The sequence below is a fragment of the Cyprinus carpio genome, chromosome A1, assembly GCF_018340385.1.
Source record: "Cyprinus carpio isolate SPL01 chromosome A1, ASM1834038v1, whole genome shotgun sequence".
Taxonomy (NCBI): domain Eukaryota; kingdom Metazoa; phylum Chordata; class Actinopteri; order Cypriniformes; family Cyprinidae; genus Cyprinus; species Cyprinus carpio.
The window spans coordinates 1888656-1915840 of NC_056572.1; the positions used below are offsets into that span (position 1 = coordinate 1888656).

Consider the following 27185-nt stretch of genomic DNA (forward strand, 5'->3'; position numbering starts at 1 on the left):
TCTGAGGACAGTATTTCAATTTAATAGAGGGTTAAAAGAAGCGAGGGAGTTACAACAGTAAAAAAATCTTTCCAGGTATTTAATAAGCAATCTTGGAGCAGATTAAAACAGATTTTTTTTTCTTTCAAATGTTTGTTTTTAAAAATGGCTCCGGACAGAGAGGCAACAAGAACAATGTCAACACAAAACAAAAACCAATGAAGAGAAACGGGTCGGTGTTTCTACATACAAGTGTGAACATCTGAATTTAAAGAATTGATTCCTCGTTCGTCTCGAGGTGTGAGCCGATGAGAGTTCAGGGTCATGAAGAGCGTTTGATGTGGAAGAGGATGCGTCTCAATTCTTTACTGCCTGACCGTCCTTGTCTTCACGCACCGACGCTTTACCTGAAACCAGAAAACTGTATAAATCAATCACTTCTACATTATAGCAGAGTGAGACCAGGTCTGGTTGAATAAACTTTTCAATGTGTAATTTAATCTCGAGAAAAATGTGGAAAGAGCAAAGACGATATATTAACCTACATGTCATTCCAAACCAGTGTACCATTTTTAATTTTTACATTTGACCAAAAAAAATAAATAAATAAATTGGGGTTCAGTAGGATTCAAATAAATTAATGAAAAATATCAGCAACAGCAAGGATGCAATAAACTGATCAAAAGTGACAGAAACAAAAGACTACAAAAGTTTTATATTTCAATTGTATCATGGTTTATAATTAAAAATAAAACAAAAAGTATTAAGCAGCACAACCAGTGACTAATGTTTTTTGAGCACTGAATCATTCCAGAATGATTTCTGAATGATCATGTGACACTGAAAAATAAATTACATTTAAAAACATTAAAATAGAAAACAGTTCCTCTAAAACGTAGCTGTCAATCAATTTTATGATCTAATTTTATTGCTCTCGCTGCTCGTACGACATTAACTACATTCATATGATAAATATGAGACAAAAAAAAACTCAAAAACATATTTTGCCCCAATATCTTGAATTTTAGGGGCATTTATGGACTACATCATGCAACAGTTTGTAATGTAAAATGATGGACACGTCTGGGGCGAAGCCAGTGCGTTAAAATATTTTAATCGTGTTATTTTTTCGTAACTAATTAAAAGTTAACGTGTTAAATTGACAGCACTAAAAAAAAAAAAAAAAAAAAAAAAAAAAAAAAAAAAAAAAAAAAAAAATCACAATATTCCTATTTTTACTGTATTTTTGATTTTACTCATACTGAAAAAAAAAAAAATAAATATCTTACTGACCCCAATTTTTTCTATACAAAATGTGTGTCGAGTGAATTCCAAAACAACCACCATAAAAGTAGTGCAATAAAATATATATTTCAAGCCTTCTCAGGTCGCTGGATAGCTTTAAAATTTCTCCTAGTATTCAATGAAAAACAACAACACAGTTTGGAAGAGCATTAAGGTTAAATGAGTGATTTTCATTTTCAGGTGAACGGTTCCTTTAAGCTAAAAGCTACAACAGATGTTAACTGCTTTAGAGCTCTCTCTCTCTCTCTCTCTCTGACACTCACTGACGGCTCGCCCTGCTCTGCTGCATGGGTGCATTCTCTCTGTTTGGGACCTGCTGCACCCCTGAGCCACCTGTCAAGGGCTTCTTCCTGCTGCTCCTGTAGTACATACTCTGGGCTGGACTCCACTTCTCTCTCTGTCTCCCCTTCGCTTCCATATGTCTTCTGAGACGCTTGCTGAGCTACCCTCACTGATCTTGGACGACAGAAACACCTGCCTCAACTTCACATAAAAGACTTCAATAACAGCTCAAGATGACCAATTTATGGCCTGTTCACATAGATGTCGGTTTGTGGTGTACAAGCGAATATCAAAAATGATTCCCATTTAGGCAAATTACATGCAAATGTGAGTCATTCTATAAAAAAAGATTTGCATGCAATAAACGTGAAACACACTTTGGCCGTTGATATGCTCAATAAAAAACTTGTCTGACAAAGATGGGTGTGTTCATCTTATTCAGGGCCACATGCAAAGTCCATGCAAACTGACATGAAATAAATCGTATACTATAATAAAAATGCACTAAATGTCACTATTCTTGAATGGGCAAAAAAACAGCAGGATACAGTTATACACCGTGTCGATTTTGGGGTCGGTCTCTTCTGCTCACCAAGACTGCATTTATTTAATAACAAAAAAAGTAAACAGTTAATTGCGGTTTTCTATTTTCATGCATTTTAGAAATATTTCTCATATCAGACTTGCTCTGCTTTAAGTATAAATTGCATTACATTTTTTCAGGAGTCTTTGATTAAAGTTGAAAAGAACAGCGTTCATTTGAAACCAAATATTCATTCGAATTTAGAATTTTTATACAAATGCAAAAGTCTTATGTAATGCATACTTGCTGAATGAAAGCACTACTTTCTTAAAAAAAAAAAAAAAAAAAATTTTTACTGACCCCAAACTTCTGAATGGCAGTGTATAACAAAGTAGAATGATAATTATAGCATCCTGTCAGTAACAGGCTGCTAATAATAATATTTTGTAATATACTAAAAATGATAATTATGCTAATAACTATAATTACATTCTACTAAATAATCATTTTTTCTTAGCATGGCTGGAACACTATTTTGACCAAAGCTATTTTATAGCAGCATCTCTCTACTCTATAGTCCATACTCTAAAAAAAACACCATCTAACAATTAAATATTACAGATTTTGAGTTCTTTTTAGCATATGGGGAAAACAAATCACAGTTTGTTGAACTGTAGTGAATGCATTCATTGAAATGCAATGTCAAATGCAGGCCTATTAGTAACTTATTAATTTCCAGTTGATTGATATCATACTATGCAAACCATACGGGAGAGTCTTGCACTCAGTTACCTTTGCAGGTCAATCTGTCTCTGTGGTGTGACTCTCTTGGGTTCTGCTTCTTTCTGCTGTTTTGGTGTCTTGACACCGACTGGATCAGCTGAGGCTGTGCTGGCGGGATCCTGAGCAGGTGCTGCTCTCTTCCGGCCCCGTCCGGTCCCTGCTCCCGTCGTCGCTCCAGCCTCTTTATCCGGTGTGGCTACACCTGCAGCGTTTTTCGGGGGTCGACCGCGTCTGGGTTTATTGGCAGGGGGCTGTGACCCTGCCGAGGGGTTTGAGGACACGCTGTTCTCTGTGCCGTCACTTGCAGGAGCAGCACGCTTCTTCCCACTGGGCTGAGCTGCTTCCTCCTAAAAGAGAGCAAAAAAACTGAATGACAGAAGTGTGAACGTGCAGCGTTTTTAGTGTTCACACGAGATATATCTGACCTTCTTTACACCTCCTGCTTTTGTGATGACTGGATTCTCTTCGTTCTCCCTCGCCTCCGTCTCCGAGGCCTCAGAACTCACATCCCTTTATGAAAATGATTTTTATGATTCAACGCTGGATAAAGTCCACATCACACTGAAAGAAAAGTAAAGAAGTTCTGAGAAGCACTAACCTGCTCTTATTCGTTGCGGGCGAGATGGGTTGGGAGTTGGTGCTCGCGTTGCTTCCCGTGTCAGAGGCGGTGGTTTTAATGTACGGTCGGCGAGCGGTTACCGTCACCGTTAAAGGTTTGTTCACTGCCCCCAGCACGCCTGTCTGCTTTGGTGGTTGCTGAAATATATTAATAAGTATGTGTGATGTATATTTCCAACAAAAAATATTGAGATGTCATCGATTCCTGCATGCAAAATTACTTTGACATCGAACACGCACTCAACTGTTTTCTCTGCTGAACCTAAAATATAATTATTTGGAGATTATAAAGTCATGTTGTAAACTTTTAATGCCATAAAAAAACTGCAATCACTAATTCTGTAAATTATTACACAACTGTTCAAACATTTGCAGTGGGTATGATTTTTTTTTATGTTTTTGAAAGTTACTTGTGCTCACCGAGGCTGAATTATTTGATCAAAAATACAGTAAATTGAAAAGTAATTGAAATTATTTTAAAATGTTGATCAAAGCTGAATTTTCAGCATCATCACTCCAGTCTTTAGTGTCACATGATCCTTCAGAAATCATTCTAATGCTGCTCAAGAAACATTTCTAATTATCAGTTATATATAGCATCATATATATAGCTCTATTTGCATTAAATTGATCAAAAGTGACATTAAGGAGTTTTTGATATTGTTATAAAAGATTTCAAATAAATGATGTTCCTACTGACACGGTAGTGTATTTTTTTGCTTATATATTATTATTATTTTTTTTAATTATAAATTTTTATATTTAATTTGGAACTGGCCTTCTACTACAAACTGTACAATCCTTTTAAATGCAGAAAACATTTTTCAAATTTACTGAAATTCATCAGGGTATTATTCACATATAGTCCCAGAGGTGACGAAACCTACCTGGATTTTCCCTGTCTGCAGAACTAACTTAGCTTCTGGTGACAGATATTCCTTATCATTGATAAAATCCTGTAGAGAGGGACAGACAGAATGAGTCTGACAGTAAGGTCACGTGAAAAGTGTGACTGTGGACAGCCCGAGTGCTTGTCACCTTATCAGGTGGAGTAAAGAACTTGCAGGGCAGCACAGGATCTTTCGGGGAGTCCAGATGACACGAAGTGCTCTTGTTCGCGATCACAAATAATGCCACATCGCACACAATGTAAAGTTTCTGAAAACGCATGAAACACAAACAATACGGTTAATGGTGAACAGTCCTGGGTAGTAACTAATCTGGATTATGTAATCAGTGTAATAATACAAATTATGTACTTACATTTTAAAAAACTCAATCAGATTACAGTTACAGTTTTTTGATGGATTACATGATTGCATATCATTCAAATCATTCATAATTTATTGATTCTCCCTATATCTTTTCTGTTTTTTAAATCTTCCTTTCTAAAAATCTTATTGTGTCATCTCATGTCGCTTTGAATATATTCACATGTAAATAAATTTGCAAACCATGCTCCTGAATTTGAGCTCCTCTCTAGCAATTAGACCATGTTTGAAACAAATAATGATGCAAGTTACTAAACACGATGATGTATAGCTGTTAAACACCGTCGCCGTCATATCCAGTGACCTTCAGGACAAAAATATTCAGCGTGCAATGTTGTTTCCGTGTTTATTGATGTTAAATAAAATCTAAAAACTAGGCAGAATACATGACCTAAAATGATTAACCTAGATTACGTTATTAATTACACTTTTCATCATGTAATCAGTAACGGACTACAATCTGGAAGTAATCTACCCAGCTTTGATGGAGACAAACCTCGTTTGCCTTTGGGTCGTCTGGGGACTGAGCATCTTTTGTTTGTTTCATGTTCTCTACCATCTTCCTCAGGAACGAGTGACTGTTATTCTCATTCTTTGTCATCAACACCTCCAGCATGAACCACAAGCACCTGGGAAAAATAAAGAAAGAAAGAATAAAAAATAAGAATACCTTGGTGGTATTAACATTTGAAAGTACTGGTCAGGTCATTAGTGTGAAGTCGTCTCTTTGTAGAAGCGTGAACGTGTTTAACACTCGTACTCCTTGACGTCTCGGAGCTGCTCCAAATCCTGTGGTTTGGTGAGGTCCGGATCATGAGCCAGAAGATGGATCATGTATGGCACCACATATTCTGGCAGGAGAGACAGCAGCTTTTCTGAAAATATAAAATAAAAAATAAATCAAACACACAGGATATGTAAGTCCTGGGCATTGCAGCAGTTCTGCAGGGCACAGTGTGTTATGTGTGATACCAAAAATGAGAAACGGTACCAACCATGGGCCATAGGGTTCTGTTTGATGTACTCTCTGCGAACACTGATGTTCTTGAGCAGGCACTGTCGGGCATGAGCACGTCGCTCTTTCACAGGGTCTTTAGCGCACAATGCAAACACAGCCATGTACTCCAGCGGCAAAAACAGCTTCACCAGAGCAACATGCAACTTCTGAGCAAAGATCTGCCGCACCTGATAGCACTCGTCCTGTAAAGACAGAGGAAAGGGAGGGAAAAAGCAGAAAAGATGTGAAGTTGTGGCTAATATATGTTCTTATATGTCCACTTGTTATTTGATGATTCTTGTTTTTTTTTTTTCTCCTGTACTTACAAGATTTTTATATACAGTACAGACCAAAAGTTTGGAAACATTTTTAATGTTTTTGAAAGAAGTTTCTTCTGCTCATCAATCCTGCATTTATTTGATCAAAAATACAAGAAAAAACAGTAATATTGTGAAATATTATTACAACTTAAAATAATAGTTTTCTATTTGAATATACTTTAAAAAAATAATTTATTCCTGTGATGCAAAGCTGAATTTTCAGCATCATTACTCCAGCCTTCAGTGTCACATGTAACATCCAGTCTATCACATGATCATTTAGAAATCATTCTAATATTCTGATTTATTATGAGTGTTGGAAACAGTTCTGCTGTCTAATATATTTGATGAATAAAAGGTTAAAAAGAACTGCATTTATTCAAAATAAAAATAAAAAATTATTACAATTTAAAATAATTGTTTTAAAATTTATTATACTTTAAATTATCATTTATTTCTGTGATGCAAAGCTGAATTTTTAATTTTTTTTTACTATCACTTTATCAATTTAACACATCCTTGCTGAATAAAAGTATTGATTTTATTAAAAAAAAGAAAGAAAAAAAAATTACTGACCCCAAATTACTGACCAGTAGTGTATATTATTATTACAAAAAATTTATATTTTAAAAACATAGCTTCTTTTTTTTTTTTTTTTTTTACTTTTTATTCATCAAAGTATCCTAAAAAAGTATCACATGTTCTGAAAAAAATATTAAGCAGCAGAACTGTTTCCAACTTTGATAATGAATCATCATATTAGAATGATTTCTAAAGGATCATGTGATAATGATCCTAAAAATTCAGCTTTGCATCACAGAAATAAATGATAATTTAAAGTATAATAAATTTAAAAACAATTATTTTAAATTGTAATAATATATCACAATATTACATTTTTTTCTGTATTTTTGATCAAATAAATGCAGGCTTGATGAGCAGAAGAAACTTCTTTCAAAAACAAAAAATAGTAATGTTTCCAAACTTTTGGTCTGTACTGTATAAATAACTTAAAGTATAAAGTTGTATAAAGAACATATTACATTAAGATTTATGCATTTGCCAAATGCAAGTGTCATTCCATGTTATTGCCCTTGGCATTACTAGCACCATCACATACAAGGAAAATCCTTAGGGATGCACAATACATCAATACCATTAACAGCTAATATTAGGCATTTTTCAATTTATCAGCATGGATATTTAGTTGTAATGCTTATATATTAGATGAGTCATGTTAATCTTTAAAAGTAATCCTTATCAAATTAATTTTCAATTTTTTTATACCGTACATTAAAAAAAAACATTTATTCCTAAATTCACTTGTATCATTTAAAATGATTGATTTTAGTTTAGAAATGTTAGTTTTATTTAGACAAAGCAGTATAACATTTTAATATTGAAAACAGTCATTTTAATAACTTTCTCTACAAATACAGTTTTTAGAACCGGTGTCCTAGTCTCGTGTTGAACTCACGTTAATGACGAGTCCACAGAGCTGGAACTGTTCTGGAGTGATGATTTCGTGGTAACAGGGCTCTTGTGCCAGTTTCATGATGGCGCTTCCCGCTGCAAGCCTCAGTCGAGACATGTCAGACTTGCTGTGTCCACAAATACGTGTGTTAGGGGCCTATTAGGGCAGCTTTCATAACTGTATGCAAACTCAGTCAGGAGATGCTGACGCCCAGTTAGTACCTGATCTTTTTCTGCTCCGTGAGGTCTCCCTCGCTGACCAGCATGGCTGAGAGGAGTCTGAGAGTAGAGTTCGCTGATTTAGACTGATTATTCTTCATTCCCAGCAACCAGCGGACCAACAGCTTAATGGCTTGCACCTGGCAACACACACACACATGCACATCAACACACTCACAAATCACCAAGAGATGCTGTTTTCAACCTGATTACTCGAAGAAATTTCACCTTAGCCAGCACTTCAGGCGAAACCTCATCGTCAGCGGTCCAGAGCCGTCCATTCTTGTTTCCCACAGACTGAGAGATAGAGAGGACTTGTTAAACATATAAAACCATTCATACATGCTAAAAGCAGAACAGCACGTGAAAATGCTCACTCTGTCGTTCATCAGAAGGTCTTTCACGATAAAATTGGCTACAATTGACTTCATGGGTGATGCAAATTGATCCGGGGCTAGCATTGAAATGTGTCCGAGAGACACGAGAGGAGTGATGAGCTGTTCAGGCACGTCTGCATTCAGACTGCGAGACAACGGCTGGAACAACAGACAGAGACCAAAAAGCACAATTGAAAATCCTCATGCAGCAAAACATTTCTTTATCGTAATATTCAAATGATTTGACAGTCAAAAAAAGTGATGTTATGCATTTGCTGGCATTTTAGGATAAAACGCTTTTATGCACTTTGATTTACCTCAAATATATTTATTTAGAATATTGAGAATAACAGCTTTTAAAGTAATAACAAAATGTTGGAGAAGGCCAGAATCTCTAGTGTTAAAGGACTGGTTACATTTAGATTCCAAAGTGCATTCTATGGAGATGATAACATGAAATTAAGAACAAAAGTGTACTTTTTGAAAAGATATGGGCACCTCTAAAAGTAAACTATATATATATATATATATATATATATATATATATATATATATATATATATATATATATATATATATATGATAACATGAAATTAAGAACATATGTGTGTTTTTTTAAAAGATATGGGTACATATAAAAGTTTTGGAAACATTACTATTTTTAATGTTTTTGAAAGAAGTTTCTTCTGCTCATCAAGCCTGCATTTATTTGATCAAAAATACAGAAAAAAAATGTAATATTGTGATATATTATTATAATTTAAAATAATTGTTCTTAAATTTATTATACTTTAAATTATCATTTATTTCTGTGATGCAAAGCTGAATTTTTAGGATCATTATCACATGATCCTTTAGAAATCATTCTAATATGATGATTCATTATCAAAGTTGGAAACAGTTCTGCTGCTTAATTTTTTTCAGAACATGTGATACTTTTTTAGGATACTTTGATGAATAAAAAGTAAAAAAAAAAAAAAAAAAAAAAGAAGCTATGTTTTTAAAATATAAATATTTTGTAATAACAATATACACTACTGGTCAGTAATCTGGGGTCAGTAATTTTTTTTTCTTTCTTTTTTTTTTAAATAAAATCAATACTTTTATTCAGCAAGGATGTGTTAAATTGATAAAAAGTGTTAGTAAAGAAAATATATTATTAGAATATATATTATTAGATTTTTTTTTTATTTTGAATAAATGCAGTTCTTTTTAACCGTTTTATTCATCAAATATATTAGACAGCAGAACTGTTTCCAACACTCATAATAAATCAGAATATTAGAATGATTTCTAAATGATCATGTGATAGACTGGATGTTACATGTGACACTGAAGGCTGGAGTAATGATGCTGAAAATTCAGCTTTGCATCACAGGAATAAATTATTTTTTTTAAAGTATTCAAATAGAAAACTATTATTTTAAGTTGTAATAATATTTCACAATATTACTGTTTTTTCTGTATTTTTGATCAAATAAATGCAGGCTTGATGAGCAGAAGAGACTTCTTTCAAAAACATTAAAAATAGTAATGTTTCCAAACTTTGGTCTGTACTGTATATATATATATATATATATTTTTTTTGTTTTATATATATATATATATATATATATATATATATATATATATATATAATAAACACACACACACACACACACACACACACGCACACACACGCGTATAAAATTTATAACTTTATTCCCAAATAAAGATAAATGAAAAGTGAACAATTACTGGAAAAAATATACATGTTGTGTTTATAAAAGCAATGTTTATCTGTATAATGTATTCAGTAAAACAAATGACAAAAAAAGGTTTACCTCAAATATTTGAGCTAACTGGACCTCTTTGTTGTGAAAGATGGCATGGATGCAGTGGACCGCCTGTTTGGCCTGGTGAGGCGTTCCTCGTTTCGCCTTCTGGTGTAGTATGGGAATTAGAGTCCTGCACAAAGAGTAATATTTCATTACACCAAACTTTTGAATTTGACATCACTAAAGCTGACGAGACTGAGGAGCTCGAGTGGAGTATATAATGAGTGTAAAGGTTTGGTACTGCCTCTGAACAGTTTGTGTTTGTGCATGTGGGAAGTGTTCATACGAGCGGATTTGTGGCAGATCTGTCTCGATCTTTTGTCCGGTGTTTCTGAAGATCTGTATCGCCGCTTCTGCCACTTTATCATCCTCCATCTTCAGACACTGCAACAAAGACTCGTACGTCTCAGCCGAGTGGAACGCAGTGGGGTGAGTAAACGACAAAACCTGAGGTAGGGACAGACAGAACGGCAAACTTTAAAATATTATTTCAATTATTATTAAAAACATTTAAATATAATATTTAAATAATGTTAAAATATTTAATATATTATTGAAATTATTATTAAAAATATTTAAATATAATATAAAAAAAGCTAAAATATTTAATATATTATTTAAATTATTATTAAAAACATTTAAATATAATATTTAAATAATGTTAAAATATTTAATATATTATTTAAAATATTATTAAAAACATTTAAATATAATATTTAAATAATGTTAAAATATTTAATATATTACTTAACATATTATTAAAAACATTTAAATATAATATAAAAAACGTTAACATATTTAATATATTATTTAAATTATTATTAAAAATATTTAAAATATAATACATTAAAGTATTCAAGCACATGACTGAGAATGAGTCTTCTAATACTTCTTATTAAGGGGAGCAATAACATTTTTCAGCAATTAATTTTTTATTAACGTGACTGTGTGTCTACATAGTACTTCAAACTCTAATACAATTTATATATTTTTTTAAATCCTGTTGTCCCTGATATTTAAACTTGTGCATTTGTCGTTACAAACAGTACCTTGAGTAGCTCAAGTCCAGCACGAATGGCAGTATCAGGGGTTACTCCCTCATCATCATCATCAGCAGTGCCCTCGATTGACTTATTTAACAGCTTAACCAGGGCACTGAACACACAAACACATGCACACATTATTGGTGATCCAAACAGTCTACACACTACTTGCAGTTACACTTCATCCTCACTAGATGTCTCACCCTTAAAAAGCTATTCAGACTGTTACACAACCTTTGAGAGGAAAGAAGCACATGGCCCATATTGCACCTATCTCTCTCCCACTCAGTCAGTTTCTCTTCCCCTGTCATTCATATCCTCGCTTTACATCTGCAGGTGCACTGATAGGAGTCCATATTCGATATTGCACAAAGTGCATGCATTCTTTTTTTCCGATTTGTGCACAAAGTGCATGCATTCTTTTTTTCCGATTTTTGCACAAAGTGCATGCATTCTTCATTTTTCGAATTGCTCTTCAGATTAGACTTTTTTTTTAACTGATTGCATGCAGTTATTTTGCAGGTGCCCAAACTAAAATTTAATTGGACATGTTAGTCCACGTACAGTATATTTACAGTATAACTAATACCTCACAAAAAAATACTACAATAAAATATCATTTTTTATTTATTTTTTTTGCTAGATGCATGTTCATTGAGTTCATTGACCCTCCAAAACAAAAACATTTCTCATCTGCCGTTTGAGCTCATCGCCTACCTGATGGCCTCAGAGTCAATGTGCACCGGTGCGATTCTCTCCAGCAAGAATTTCACCATCTCCAGGAATGGGTTTGTGGGTTGCTTGGGGAATGTCAGCTTCCGTGTGATTTCCCTCTAAAAAAAACAAAACAAACAAACCTTGACATATCTGCTCAATATTTACATAGCTTTTTACAGTGTTGATTGGAACAGTTCTGAATCATTTGCATTATACACATCAAGCTTATAAACATTTATAAACAATATCAGCTTAAAAAGTGCAGAACTGAATGTGATTGGTAGAGATGACGCTGTTAAACTCACCACACACTGTTCAGCCTGTTTACATGAGCAGGTGGGACTGATGAGTTGCTCAAGCTGAAGACGGAGTTTCTCATCCTCACCCAGAACCTGATTAAACTTCTTCATAAAGTCCTGAGCTTTACCTGGGTCTGGGAGATTCTCTGAGAATGAGAGAGACGGATTACACATTTAGGTTTTCAGATCTATCCATTTACAGGCATATATGAAGTGTGAGCTTACTAGCGATGGTCATAAGTTTTCCAAACATGGCGCTGGTGTTTGCTTCAGACTACAGGAAGAGAAAAACAAATTAGTCAATCATCCACAGAAGCTAAATAAGAACAAACGGCTTCTTTGATCACCATCTCCATGACTTTAGCAACTAAAGAGAGCATTAAGTTGAGTGTGAGTTATCAGACCCTTTATATGGCGTGTTTGTGTGGCCATGTTCCAATAACAGAGAGTGTATTTGCGTCTGTGTAACTTACTGTAGGCAATTTGTGTAAATCCAGCAGTTCTCGAACCAGCCCTCTCAGCATATTCTGACACTTCCACATTTCATTCAATGCTCTGAAAAACAACGCAATGCTCTGCTTGATATAATTGAACACATCAGTGAGATGTGCTTCTGTTAATAGAAGTACAGTGATGCTGTCCAAAACTGTCAGATGAGAACTAGAGACTCTCATATATGATAAGCTTTTAAAACAGTCGATTAAGACTCACTTGACTGCGTTAGTGTCCAGACAGGCATAAAGGTAGTACAGACACTTCATCTTCTCCTCAGTCTCCAGACTGTGAGGAACCATGTTCTGGGCAAAGATCTTCTCCACCAGCAACCTAATACACAAACACACTTTAAAGGACCTGAGGTTTCTATATTACACATGCTTCACTGATTTAATGTCAATGAAGCACATGAGACCACTTGTGTGTGTGTGTGTGTTTCTCCTACTTGTCATCTATGCTGTTCTGGTAGTAGATGTGTAAGAGTTTGTCTTTGATCCAGCTGATTTTCAAAGCGGACTCCTTCCCGGCCTCATGGTGCAGACAGTACTTCTTATAAAGCTGAGCCAAACCCATCATTGCTTCCTTACGCACACGCCACTGAAAAAAAAACATGCTAATTTACTAAAAAACCAGAAGTCTTAAAATTAAGGGATATGTTCATTTACATTCTAAGGGATTTGGATTTGAATTATAGATTTCATTATATATCAAAATAAAATCTATATCAGTGTGACTAACAAATTGCAATGCAATTTATCCTATTTTCCAGAAGAATAAGTTACGTTTTTTAACTGTGTTGCGACAAATTCCAAAATGGTTTTTTGATTGTGTTGAGAAATATTGCAAAATTAATTATTTATCATAAGACATGGGTAGCATGGGCAAAGTGCATGTAAATGATGATGTTTATGAATTATGGTGAGTGGATGTTGTTGTTCCCGAGAGGAGTACACAATCCTACATAACAAATAATAGTTTAGGAACCAAATGCTATTGCGAATATGCAATAATTCAGATTTGTGCTGAATGAGAGAGGTGCATAAGCCCAACTCCAGTTTTGCTTTACTTAATGTTGTTTATAATGAATACCACTATAATGTTTATAGTGTAAATGTTTCATTTACAGACATTTTACGTTATATCTGAATGTAATAACATGCGTCACACACCGATTCGATCTGGGGGGGTTCTCGCAATAATGCAATTTTGTCCTGTTCCGAATTATCCTCAGCTGTAGCTTATTTATGGAACATATGGTAAATATATGCATTCTGTAAATATATTCACTAACCTTCAGCACATATTCTTATTTGGTAACACTTTACAAAAATGTACATTAGTTAACAGAAACTAAGAATGAACAATACTTCTACAGCATTTCTTCATCTCAGTTAAAGTTAATTGCAACATTTACTTATGCATTTTTTTATTCATTATTTGTGTTTATTGTTGTTATTTTTTGCATTAGTTAATGAATGTATTTTCATTTGTTTTTTTTTTAAATGATTTTTAAATAGGTTTATAAATGCGGTTTTAAATGTTCTTTTAAGTTTGTTAATACATTAACTAATGGAGGAACTTTTTTTTGAGTTTTTAATTGGGGTTAGGTTGACTTTGGGTAGTTCTTTTTTATTATCTTGTTTTATATCATCTTTTTTATGAATAATCCCAACAGTTGATCATTCACCAGGTTCAGGTCTTTCTTCCCTGCGTTGATGATGGTCACAATGACATCATGTCTGATCGCCTCCTCTGGGTCATGTGATCTCACCTTCAGAAACTCTGACGTGACAGACAAAATGTTTTTGATTTATAATATATAATATATATTTTAATAATTAAATACACTTACAAATATTTATATTATATATAAATTTATATTGTATAAATGATAGAAAAATTGGGTCAACCACATAAAAACAGCAAATGTTACTAATAGTCTGTCAAAAAAAAAAAAAAAAAAACTTTTAATTTCAAACATTATAAATAATTATGAATATAGCTTTTATAAAATATAATTTTAAAAAATCTTTGTCTGAAAAGAAAAAAAAAACACTCATTTAGGTCCTCTTATTAATGACAAAGAATATAAAGAGAGCTGCAATAAACTAGTTTTAATTAAAATATGCTTAACACGGAAAAACCAGCCGATATTAATCCTGAACACACCTGTAAGATCCTTGGCAAGGTCCGGGTGGTTCATCAGACAGTGGCTAGCAAACTTCACACATTCCAGTCTCACAGGAACATGGATGTCATTGAACCTTCGAAAGCAAATCAGAATTCAACAAACCCTCAAATAACATACATATTCCAGTTTTTTAATAGCAGGAGATCCTCACCTTCCCAGAAAGCACTGCCAGAGTGGACGATTCTGAGTGGCCAGCTCAGAGTCCTTTGCTCCAAAGAGCTTAGCTAACAGTTTCACCACAGCCAACCTCTCCTCTCCATCATTGCTCTAAACAACAACGGACAGATGTAGTCTTCCTCTAAAGGGGTTCGTCTGTAAGCCGGTGCGCAAGGAAATGTCTGTGCATTTACTCACCTTCAATTTAAACTCAAGTTGTGGCATCACAGAGAAGAGAAGCAGAGGGTCGATTGCAAAGAGCTCCTGAATGAGGTCAAATACATGCTCAGACAGATCGCTCACGGAGGACTTCCCCATCACCAACACCTGATTAAAGAACTACGGAGAAAGAAGAAGTCAATACAACACGCCACTGAAATTGACTAAACTCTGAAAGGACAACAATTCAATAGATGACTCACTGAGGCAATGCAGGTTTCGATGGTCTGCACCGTTCTCTTCAGAAGAGTCTTGGCCAGGTCATACGCCTGCTTATTCAAATTCTAAAGCACCGAAAAAGGAACAACCAAACACTGATTAGCCATCTGAGACCGGACTGGGAAATAAGTCTGGGAAGTAAGACGACGTTTGCCTACTTTGTGAGCAGGGATGAGGTTGATGAGGATTGTGTCCAGCAGCTCCTGCGTCACTCCATCTCCCTCCATGATGATGGAGCTCATCAGGTCCAACATGTGCATCTGCACCTTCTGATTATGGCTGTTACTGGAAGAGGGAAAAGCCCTGATCAAAAAGAGTACAGCTGCGTAACAGAAGAGACGATAAAACTCACTTAAAATCAAACTCACTTGATGACGGAAAAGAGGGTTTTGAAGAGCTGGATGAAGATCTCATTACAGTCCTCCAATTCAAAACAGATGTTGTAGGACTTCACCCATGCCAGGTTCTGCACAAGTGAAAGGCCAAAATCTTAGCTGTGACAATAAGACTACGCGCTAAATATTATATGAAAAACAAATGGGTAAATATTGATGCAATGTGGCTTATAATCCAATGAGCCTGAAAGTAAATTTAAAACATGCATGCATGCATGCATTCATACACAGCCAGTCATTTCTAAAAGCACAGCAAAGAAAGGCTATGATTAAATGCAATTAATAAACTCTGACTCATTGAATGAAGGACCTCACCTCTAGTAAGTAAAAATATCTGTTGAACTGAGGGCTCTTGGTATCTTCTAATCCCTTCAACTGTCGCGTAATGAAGAGAAAAATTTCCTAGATGGGGGGAAAAGAGAAAATTAATGACATTGGTGTGCATTTTTTAAACTGTACAGCTTTTATAGTTTGGTGAAAAATAACGGTGATAAGTTTTTGGTTATATATTTTTAGCGTGAGTGGTCATAAGTCATATGTGAAGTTAATCTTTTGAGGAGTGCATGTCGTACCTTGAGCTTGTCATGCGAGGTGTATGGGGCTTCTGGAGCGTAGATCCTGAAGATATCAGCAAGACAGCAGGCCACAAGTAATCGTACATCTTTGTTGGGGTTTCGCAGGAAAAACTCAGATGCCAAGTGAAGAGCCAGAGCCAAATACTGCTGCTTTTCCTCCTCTGAGTCTTGATCCATGTCCATATACGTCTTAACCACCAGCTATAAGACAGAGAGGTGTCCTATAATACCAGTTTCTCTTACACCGTGAGCAACATCTCAAAGCATTTATTCATTTTGTAAAAGGTTCGACCGACCTTTCACACATTGCATATCTGTAAAACCTATTGAACAAAACTTTTAAACACTAAAAAGCTTGTTTGCAATCACGTGATTCTAACGACGCGCAAAATTCAGTTGGAGGACAGGAAGTGAAAAGCAGAAGGGATGAGATGGTACTTGTTTAGACACTATTACAAGAGAAAGGTATAAACAGAAAATCACAACATGTTATGGACGTGAACCTAATGTTATGAAGAGGAGCGATTTTCAACTAAATTGAAATACGTGCCTGCCATTGAGGCGGTGGATATAGGCTAAGCAATTGCTTACCTGAACTAACCCTGATTGCAAACAAGCTATTTCGAAAGTGAATCCCACATTTATATGAGGGATGCGGGATATACAGTACAGGTCAAAAGTTTGGAAACATTACTATTTTTAATGTTTTTGAAAGAAGTCTCTTCTGCTCATCAAGCCTGCATTTATTTGATCAAAAAATACAGAAGAAAAACAGTAATATTGTGAAATATTATTACAACTTAAAATAATAGTTTTCTATTTGAATATACTATAAATAATTTATTCCTGTGATGCAAAGCTGAATTTTCAGCATCATTACTCCAGCCTTCAGTGTCACATGTAACATCCAGTCTATCACATGATCATTTAGAAATCATTCTAATATTCTGATTTATTATGAGTGTTGGAAACAGTTCTGCTGTCTAATATATTTGATGAATAAAGGGTTAAAAAGAACTGCATTTATTCAAAATAATAAAAAAAAAAAATTCTAATAATATATATTCTAATAATATATTTTCTTTACTATCACTTTTTATCAATTCAACACATCCTTGATGAATAAAAGTATTGATTTTACTTAAAAAAAAGAAAGAAAATTACTGACCCCAAATTACTGACCAGTAGTGTATATTGTTATTACAAAATATTTATATTTTTAAAAAATAGCTTTTTTTTTTTTTTTTTTTTTTTTACTTTTAATTCATCAAAGTATCCTAAAAAAGTATCACATTTTCTGAAAAAATATTAAGCAGCAGAACTGTTTCCAACTTTGATAATGAATCATCATATTAGAATGATTTCTAAAGGATCATGTGATAATGATCCTAAAAATTCAGCTTTGCATCACAGAAATAAACAATAATTTAAAGTATAATAAATTTAAAAACAATTATTTTAAATTGTAATAATATATCACAATATTAAATTTTTTTTCTGTATTTTTGATCAAATAAATGCAGGCTTGATGAGCAGAAGAAACTTCTTTCAAAAACATTAAAAACAGTAATGTTTCCAAACTTTTGACCTGTACTGTATCACTCCTGAAACTTTGCTGTATGTTGAGGATATGTGGACGCTGGTCCTGTTAGCAGCACGAAAAACAAAACATTCAAACTCTGAATTGATTATAGCCTAGAAAGCGAGCAATTAGCTCACCCACATAATCACTAAAAAGCTGTCACTCACTTCTGCACATATAATATCTTATTTACATTGTGTCTATGTTTGGCTTTTAGCACTGAGAGAATTCTGACCATCTCATGGCTCTACAGAAAAATCAGTCCCTGCCCTCCAGCGGCATTTCACACCACAGCAATAACCTCATGTGCAAACGACCTATAGCTATGGCATAGATACATTAATAACATTAGTGTTTATTAAATCTACATCAATAAAGTGAAGGGAATGCATCTATCAACCTTATTTGCAAAGGGAATAATGTCATATTATTATAGTTATCATAAACAAAATAGTTTAGGGCACAAATATTTTTACTGCATTTTGCAGACCGATTCATCACACCATGACTGTGACTGAGAGAACAATACCATGAAACAGACAGTCCTCATAACCAACAGTTTGACACACTCTCTCCTCATCAGCATCACATCAGCAAAAGCTGAACAAGCTTTACACAAACAGCAGAGACAGAGGAATAAAGACAAGCAGCTCGAGTCAGCTCACACAGACTAACTTTTACTGCATCTAAACCAGACCGCAACTTGGCAAAATAACAAAACACTATTCTTTTTCTTTTCAGAGCTGAAGAACATATTTGTTTTGTAAGAGCACAAATAAGGCTTATTAAATACTCCGATTTTAATACGATTAAGACAATACTCCGATTAAGAACCTACCATGTAAACAGAGATTTTTGATTACCTTGATCCAGCTAAAGTCATAATCGAAGTAAAAACTAATCGAATTAAAACATGTGGAGTATATTAGGGATTTTAGAAAATGACTTGTGAATGTAAACAGTCTGTAAAGTTCAAAAGCAGAAAGTGCATCATAAACAACGTTATTAGTTATTTTTCACTGTGTAAATTAAATACACATTTAGTCTTATTAAAGTAACAAAAGTGATTTAGTCACGAGCAGTGAGAGATTTTTTCTCTTTTGTTGTTTTATTAACATGGATGACAGACAGGAGGAATATTAGACTGCTGTCACTTTATGAGCTGCCTGGATGCAATTCTTGTATTGAAAAATATTGTCTAAAATTAATATGTTTGGAGTAATCACTGACTACCAAAAATAACATTGTGAAGGCCCTTGCAGGTTATCTTTGTTAAGGAAATGCAAAAAGTGATAGATCTTTTCCTCCGTATTGTGACATGTAAAGCTGTGTGAAATGGATTATCAAATAAAAACGTAGTGCAGGGACTAGATCTGTTGTTGATTGGATTTACCTCTTCAAAAAAGCACAGTCATACATTGCTAAAGGTAAATAATTAAGCTGTTCTGCACGTAGTTATTCTTCCCTCTAGAGCTCATCTTTCAGAAGCATGCAACACTTCTAGGTCTAAGACCCAGCAGAAATTATGTTCTCGACTTTCTACCTCTCTCTGCCGCCTGTGTGTGTGTGTGTGTGTGTGTGTGTGTGGAGAGAGAGAGAGAGAGAGAGTGTGTTTGGCAAAGCGGGGGAAGGGCAGATTGTGCTCTGAGCTCAAGGACAGCGGTTGAGCTTCACTCAGTCAAAACAGCACACTGGCAAACGCAGCAAGCCCAGCAGTCACGCCGAATCCCTCCAAAAGACTCCGATAACCTCCCTAACAATTTTTACCACTTCTGCACATTTAATAAGAGAATAACAGAGTGAAAGAATCTCTGGAAATGTGTGTGAACTGATTGCTACAGTTCACAGTTCTTTAGTTAAAAAGTAACTTATGGCACTATATTTTACAGAGATTTCCCAATTATTTCCACCATCTGTGGATTTCTTTGGGGAGGCAACCTAATCCATGTTTACTTCACGAAAAGTACAACCTCATCTATAAAATCAGTGTTATTTTCCACAAAATCCGTATTGGGAGAGTGGAGAACATTATGTGAAAGGGTATATTATGGATTTTTGAAAATGACCTTTCATGCAGTGTGTGAATGTAAACAGTCTGCAAAGTTGAAAAGCAGAAAGTGACTTCACTTCATGAGCATTTGACCATTTCATTTGAGAGAAACTATCGTTGCATCATATGCACACAGAAATATAAAGGGATTCACTGCAACCCGTCAAAATAAAAGTTTGGTTTAACTTGAAGAAATTATTGTGTCTGAAATACATTACTACTACTACAATTTTTTTTTAAAAAAAATATTGAAACTTTATTAAGGAATAATTACACAATATGTCTTTCATGTATTTATGTTAAGACTACATCCCTTCTGTTTGCCAAAAATACTGTTGTTTAATTTTTATTTGATTAAAAGATTAAATTAATGTTTTATGCCTTCATTTGATAACCAGAAAATTTTTAAATACAAAACACAGAATTTCTGAGGGGGAAAAAAACTATATTTCATAGGCTATTGTAAAAATACATTTTAATACATTAAATTGTTTTTATGTATTTGAATAATTAGACATGCATAAACAGAATTTAGTAACAATAAAACAGAAGGTGAGAAAAAGTAAAATATTTCATGGGGCCCTAAACATGTAATTGATGTTAAACTTTTAATAAATTGATGTTAAATCGTATAAGTTTCATGATTTTAATTAATTAGACATAAGACACATTTTTGATGGATAAAATGTAATTTTACCATAAAAAAAAAAGAGTCCAGAAAAATTAAAACAGAAAAAAAAAATTGTAATCAAGAAAAATTCAAATGGAAAAAAAAAAAAAATTTGGAAAAAAAATAAAACGGAATTGGAAAATAATAACGCTGACTTCACTTCTTTTCTAATTCAAACAGTGCGGGAAAATGCATGCACACTTTTATTCACAATAACACAGGTGCAAATTAACAGTCCACAGATGATAAGCTTGTCTTTCTATCAAACTGTCATTCAACAAACAGTGTCTCTTATGCTAAACTTCAGTTGGATAACGGAGCTAAAGTGTGTCATTTCAACAACACCCAGTCTGTTGAAACTTCCTGACCTGCCAGACACAGCAACGCTGGGTTAACCATTAAGTTTGGGGCATGCCTATCTGTTTTCTCCAGCCAATAAAGTTTTTTTTTTTAAAGCAGACTTTGGGAAAGCTATTTGGGGGCATGCCTATCTGTTTTCTCCAGCCAATAAAGTTTTTTTTTTTAAAGCAGACTTTGGGAAAGCTATTTGCACTAGATACAATATCTGCCAGATACCCAGAAGGTAGGCTCACGATCTTTTTTACTGAAGGCTCAAATAACGCTTCTAAGTGCCTGTCACACGTCTTTCCCATTTTTTTAAAAAAGCAACCGTGTAAAAAGTTGAGACAGGGCCGACAAATGCGATAAGATTTATTTTCATTATGTCGAATAAAAACAAGAACTTGTTCGTTACATTACCTTTGTGTGTTTCTCTCAAAAATGTTATTCGTGCTTGTAAGTACTCCGCGAATTCATACAACAGCGGGATCATTTACACTCATTACTTTCCTACTTCTTCACTGTTGAACTTACTGCGTTGTTCTGAACAGTCTAAATGAGTGCACAGTTTGTTTGTTTTTTTTTTAATTTAGATTCAAGTGCAATGGAGCAATCAACTCACATTCTGCCTAATTAGTTGACGAAGTGCTATGGGAAAGGACTAACAATAAGATTCACTTAACTAAATCCACATATGTTATTTATCTAGATTTAAGTGTTGGTGGATACAAAAGTAAAAAACGGACATGCTTTTTTTTTAATGCTAAATTATGTGTGTGTGTGGCTCAAAAAGAAAGAAAAAGACAGATTAAAATAATGATAAATACCCAAATACCAGTATTATGCGACCTTTGATTCACTTAACTTTCTCAATCTTTCCTTTTTTAAAATGCATCATAAATTTCTTTATTTTTAGTCCTTGCTTATAAAATTTTGAACAACAGTGGGATATTTAGTCAATTTCTCCTGTTTAATCTGTTTTCAGTTAATGTGTGAACAAAATTTCACAAAACTAGTCCAATCTTTCACACATTGTCCACTTCATAATGAAATTCAAACTTGTACTTTTGAGCAAGCATTAAATGAAATGCATACAACCTTTCATTTAATCCCCTAAAAACTGGAAACCCATTCTTTAAGTAAGAAAAAGAAGCAATAAACCAAGTTCTTTTGTTTTGAAAGCTTTTCTAAATAATGCTACACTTTCTGTTCCACTGACTTCCATTGATACACATAAAAATGCAAGAGACTGGAAATGTAAGCAACACGCGAAAAAGCTTCACATTACACTACATTCAAAAGTTTCACAAGTTTGGTGAACTCTGACCAGCAAATCTGCATCACATGAAAGACGTAAGGTTGCAGTGTAACCTCTTATATGAAAACAACACCACAAACATCAATGAAAATGACCCAAATCAAAAGTGCCCACCTCAAAGTCTCAATTCTCTAGACACAACTTTACTCTCTCTTTCAATGCAAGACTGTGGTCACACTTTATTTTAAGGTCCAGTTCTCACCATTAACTTCAACTGTTGCCTCGATAAATTAAAATGCTACTTATTAATAGTTAGTAAGGTAGTTGTTAAGTTTAGGTATGGAGTAAGATTAAGGGATCTAAAATATAGCCGTGCAGAACAAGGAATGTGCTTTATAAATACTAATAAACAGCCTATATGTTAGTAATATGAATGCTAATAAGCAATTAGTTCATTGTAAAAATAAGTTCCTAAACTAAAGTGTTACCAGATTTTTTTTCTTCACTATTTTATTATTTTTTAATCAATCGAAAGTCTGAAAGTGTTATGTTCTGATTAAGATTATTTTATTTGTTGTGATATTTAGCATTACATCATTTGCTCACCAAAGGATGCTCTGCAGTGAATGGGTGCCGTCAGAATGAGTCCAAACATCACAATAATCCACAACACTACTCTAGTCCATCAGTTAGCATCTTTTGAAATCAAAAGCTTGTAATAAATGAATCATTGAAACTTTTTAAATAAGTCCACAATCCATAATAATGCTTCCTTCAGTGAATTCCCTGTCCGTCCCCTGCTGTTTCTCACATCAAAATCCATCGACACAGAACTGTTTCGGCTTGTGAACGGTGCTTGATCTGTGCATATTTCTCTCCTGATTCAGACAAGACCATTTTTTCACTCTTTTAGCTGTAAGCAATGGTTTGAAGTAAAAAAAAAAAAAAAAAAATATTCTTCATGATGTTTTTTTTTTTTAAAAACACAGATTTTTTTGTCGTAACATGTTTTTTGTTGGTGTAGTGGTTTTGTTTTGTGTATTGTATCTCTCGTTCTGCCGGCACCCATCCACTTCAGAGGATCCATGATGCAATGCTAAATTGCTTCAAAAGAAACTCATCTTGGATGAGCCTGAGGGAGAGTAATCAGCTCATTTTCATTTCTGAGTGAACAAATAATTTACTCTAGTCTCCATGTTCAAGCCCTAACTCAAAGCATGAGCAACAGCAATATGAAGGCTGCATTTTACAAACATTATTAGTGGACTATTACTGGTCCACGTACACTCACCAAGACGTCCCTTTATGAGTCAAGTGGATTTAACTAGAACTAAACTAGACTCACAACATCAACAAAAATGAAAACGTAATTCTAAATGTTTTTTTTTCCTGATGTGAGTCTTTTATTTTGATAGACGTGCATGAAAGCTGTTGACTGCTCTAAGACTATAGATGCAGTTTAAAAAAAAGTGCCTGAGATAAACACACTGTCCCGATTCAGTATCCGAGGTCATGTTTTCAGGCTTAATTTCAGTGTCATTATTATCGTTATTTTCGTAAATTGTTAAGATTTCTGTTTTAAATAAACGCTGTTATTTTTAACTTTATTCATCAGATAATCTTGAAAGAAGTATCACGGGTTCCAAAAAAATATTGAGCAGCTCAATGATTTCCAACATCGATAAATCAGCATATTACAGATTTCTGAACGATCACGAGACACTGAAGACTGGAGTGACGGTGCTGAAAATTCAACTTTGCATCACAGAAATAAATTATATTTTAAATATTATATTTGACCAAAATGTATTTTTGATGCTTCAACAAATTCTAACGGACCCTCTGATGTCACATGGACTACTTTGATGATGTTTTTATTACCTTTCTGGACGTGGACAGTATACCGTACATACATTTTCAATAGACGGTCAGAAAGCTCTCGGACTAAATCTAAAATATCTTAAACTGTTCCGAAGATGAACGGAGGTCTTACGGGTTTGGATCGACATGAGGGTGAGTCATTAATGACATAATTTTCATTTTTGGGTGAACTAACCCTTTAAAATAGAAAACCATTATTTTAAATGGTAATAATATTTTACAGTATTACTGTATTTTTTTCTCTATTTTTGAACAAATAAATGCAGCCTTGATGAGACTTCTTTAACAGATAATAAAAAATTTTGAAAGGCAGTGCATATATATCCTAAAAAAAAAAAAAAAAGTGGGCAGCAGCTTGATGACAATGGGTACCATGGCCAAACCAGTTGAGAACCACTGACATACAGTACAGGTCAAAAGTTTGGAAACATTACTATTTTTTATGTTTTTGAAAGAAGTCTCTTCTGCTCATCAAGCCTGCATTTATTTGATCAAAAATACAGAAAAAACAGTAATATTGTGAAATATTATTACAACTTAATATAATAGTTTTCTATTTGAATATACTTAAAAAAAAAAAAAAATTATTCCTGTGATGCAAAGCTGAATTTTCAGCATCATTACTCCAGCCTTCAGTGTCACATGTAACATCCAGTCTATCACATGATCATTTAGAAATCATTCTAATATTCTGATTTATTATGAGTGTTGGAAACAGTTCTGCTGAATAATATATTTGATGAAGAAAAGGTTAAAAAGAACTGCATTTATTCAAAATAAAAATAAAAAAATTCTAATAATATATATTCTAATAATATATTTTCTTTACTATCACTTTTTATCAATTTAACACATCCTTGCTGAATAAAAGTATTGATTTTATTAAAAAAAAAAAAACGAAAAAAAAAAATTACTGACCCCAAATTACTGACCAGTAGTGTATATTGTTATTACAAAATATTTATATTTAAAAAAGCTTCTTTTTTTTTTTTTACTTTTTATTCATCAAAGTATCCTAAAAAAGTATCCCATGTTCTGAAAAAATATTAAGCAGCAGAACTGTTTCCAACTTTGATAATGAATCATCATATTAGAATGATTTCTATAAAGGATCATGTGATAATGATCCTAAAAATTCAGCTTTGCATCACAGAAATAAATGATAATTTAAAGTATAATAAATTTAAAAAACGATTATATTTAAACTGTAATAATATATCCAATATTACATTTTTTTTCTGTATTTTTTGATCAAATAAATGCAGGCTTGATGAGCAGAAGAAACTTCTTTCAAAAACATTAAAAATAGTAATGTTTCCAAACTTTTGACCTGTACTGTAAATAATACTTAGATCAACAGTTTAAGCATGCGCTAGTGTTTTACAACACTGAATCTAATAGGAAACTTTTTTTTATTATTAAATGCGCTCAATATATTAGTTTGAGTAAGGTGTTTGCGTGTGTCACCACTCTGGCTCTTACCTTGAGTCGTTTGACGACTTCATCGTTGCTGATTTTATCCGTGATCTCTTTGACGCCCAGCGGGTAGATGATCTTCCCGTCCGCCGCCGGTCTCTGCTGCTGCGGCTGCTGCGGGAGCTCCATCCTCCTTCTTCAGACACACAGACGCTCCTCTACTGGCCTCTATAGGCGACAACACTAAAGTTCAACACACGAGCCCACCACACGGCTACAAAAACACTAAAAAACACCGTATGCGCTTCAGTCTCCTGCTCTCTGGGCGTGTAACCAACCCGCTTAAACCCGCGGAGTGACCTGGAAACCTCACAGACGATATTTCGCGGGAAAATCTCGAATAAAATCACGAAGCTTACTAGCCTGAGTGCTAACGAGACCCGCGCTTTTACTCCTAAACGCACTGCTGTGTATGCCTTCAAAACTCTATTGACACGTGTTATGCACGTTTAGACATAATCGCACTATTTAGACAATAAAACATCGTTTAAAGTACCTCAGGGAGTTTCTGACGCTCTTTGGTAGGCTAACGGCCTAGCCGTCAGCTAACGTTACAGGCCTCAAAACTATTCAACTAAACATCCAGCCAACACTCACATTTACCAGTTAAAATCACAACCTGCAACTTCCAGCTGCCCTAAAAGCATTTATTCAATATCTCTCACTCCACCGCGCCCGTTAACCTAACTTTAGACGGTAAGAAATCTGAATTGTTTACTTGTTTTCTCTGTATAAGTTCACTCGGCGAGGCAAACAGCGACCACCAACTTGATCATCCCACACAAACTGTGTGAATTAAACTCCGTCGAGCGAGCCCAGTCGCCTCACAACCGCCTATTAACCATTCCCCGGTCATTACCTCACAGACAAGTCGTTGTTTTAACTCATGAGTCGGGTTCGGGTTCGGGTGTTTTTTTAGTTTTGGGCACAAAGCTCCGTCTCTTTCATTCAGGGCTGTGTGAACGTCCTCGCGTGGAAAGTGGAGGCGCAGCGACCCCTCTGGCCGAAAGACGGTACTGCAGCGCACCGAGAAACATTACCGTACAGGGTAGAAAAGCAACGGCGTGCAACTTGTTGTACCGTAAATATCAGAGAAGACACGTCTTTACATTTGGTTTGCCTTGCTGTGAAAGCGTGGCTGTTTGAATATTAATGAGGTCTGGGCTGGGGTTAGGAATTGTGCTATTATAACACCTACAAATACTACTCATACAACTAAAAACATTAAAAGAGACAGACATGTAGATGTTCGTGAAAGATGTTTTCTCTGTTTGGGGGGATGGACATTCAATTAGACCATATTTATTGCATCAAAAATTGTTAACATTTCACTATAGGTAAGGGGTGGATATTTTTTGTGAATAAAAATATCTCATTTATTTAACAAAGCTGAAAAAAAAAAAAAGACACTGTGAAAAAGAGTTTTGATGGACATTCAAATGAAAGTGAAAAAAGTCGTGACATTTGTCAAGTATGGTAACCCATACTCGAAATTGGTGCTCTGCGTTTAACCCATCCAAGTGCACACACAGAGCAGTGAGAAGTGAACACATTGGGCACACACACACCCGGAGCAGTGGGCAGCTATTATATCCATTCATTTTCGCCCGGGGAGCAACAGTTTTGGGGGGTTTCAGTGCCTTGCTATAAAAGGGC

The 27185-nt window shown here is 34.4% G+C and overlaps 1 protein-coding gene across 1 annotated transcript; it reads right to left on the bottom strand.

Moving 5' to 3' along the window:
* On the bottom strand, positions 1-26545 carry LOC109093208 (sister chromatid cohesion protein PDS5 homolog A-like). The gene is made up of 35 exons (XM_042715731.1): positions 26389-26545; positions 25536-25697; positions 16271-16474; positions 16014-16100; positions 15672-15769; positions 15462-15588; positions 15288-15368; positions 15064-15204; positions 14861-14976; positions 14688-14782; positions 14165-14300; positions 14098-14107; positions 12964-13115; positions 12735-12848; positions 12497-12578; positions 12249-12297; positions 12030-12169; positions 11725-11840; positions 11014-11119; positions 10251-10411; positions 9971-10094; positions 8148-8306; positions 7999-8067; positions 7774-7910; positions 7556-7679; positions 5757-5961; positions 5522-5636; positions 5258-5390; positions 4529-4648; positions 4378-4446; positions 3471-3628; positions 3298-3382; positions 2882-3219; positions 1548-1740; positions 1-386 (listed from the first exon to the last, which is right to left on the bottom strand). The coding sequence occupies exons 2-35, from the start codon at positions 25656-25658 to the stop codon at positions 345-347; spliced, it is 4209 nt and encodes a 1402-aa protein (XP_042571665.1). The 5' UTR covers positions 25659-25697; positions 26389-26545; the 3' UTR covers positions 1-344.
* Between the last annotated feature and the right edge of the window lie 640 nt (positions 26546-27185).

Coding starts and splice junctions, on each gene's coding strand:
- LOC109093208 (XM_042715731.1), bottom strand. CDS start 25,658: ATGGAGCTCCCGCAGCAGCCGCAGCAGCAGAGACCGGCGGCGGACGGG. Junction 15,770..16,013: donor GATATTTTTACTTACTAGAG/GTGAGGTCCTTC, acceptor TCACTTGTGCAG/AACCTGGCATGGGTGAAGTC. Junction 11,120..11,724: donor ATTGACTCTGAGGCCATCAG/GTAGGCGATGAG, acceptor TTGTGTGTTCAG/TGCCCTGGTTAAGCTGTTAA.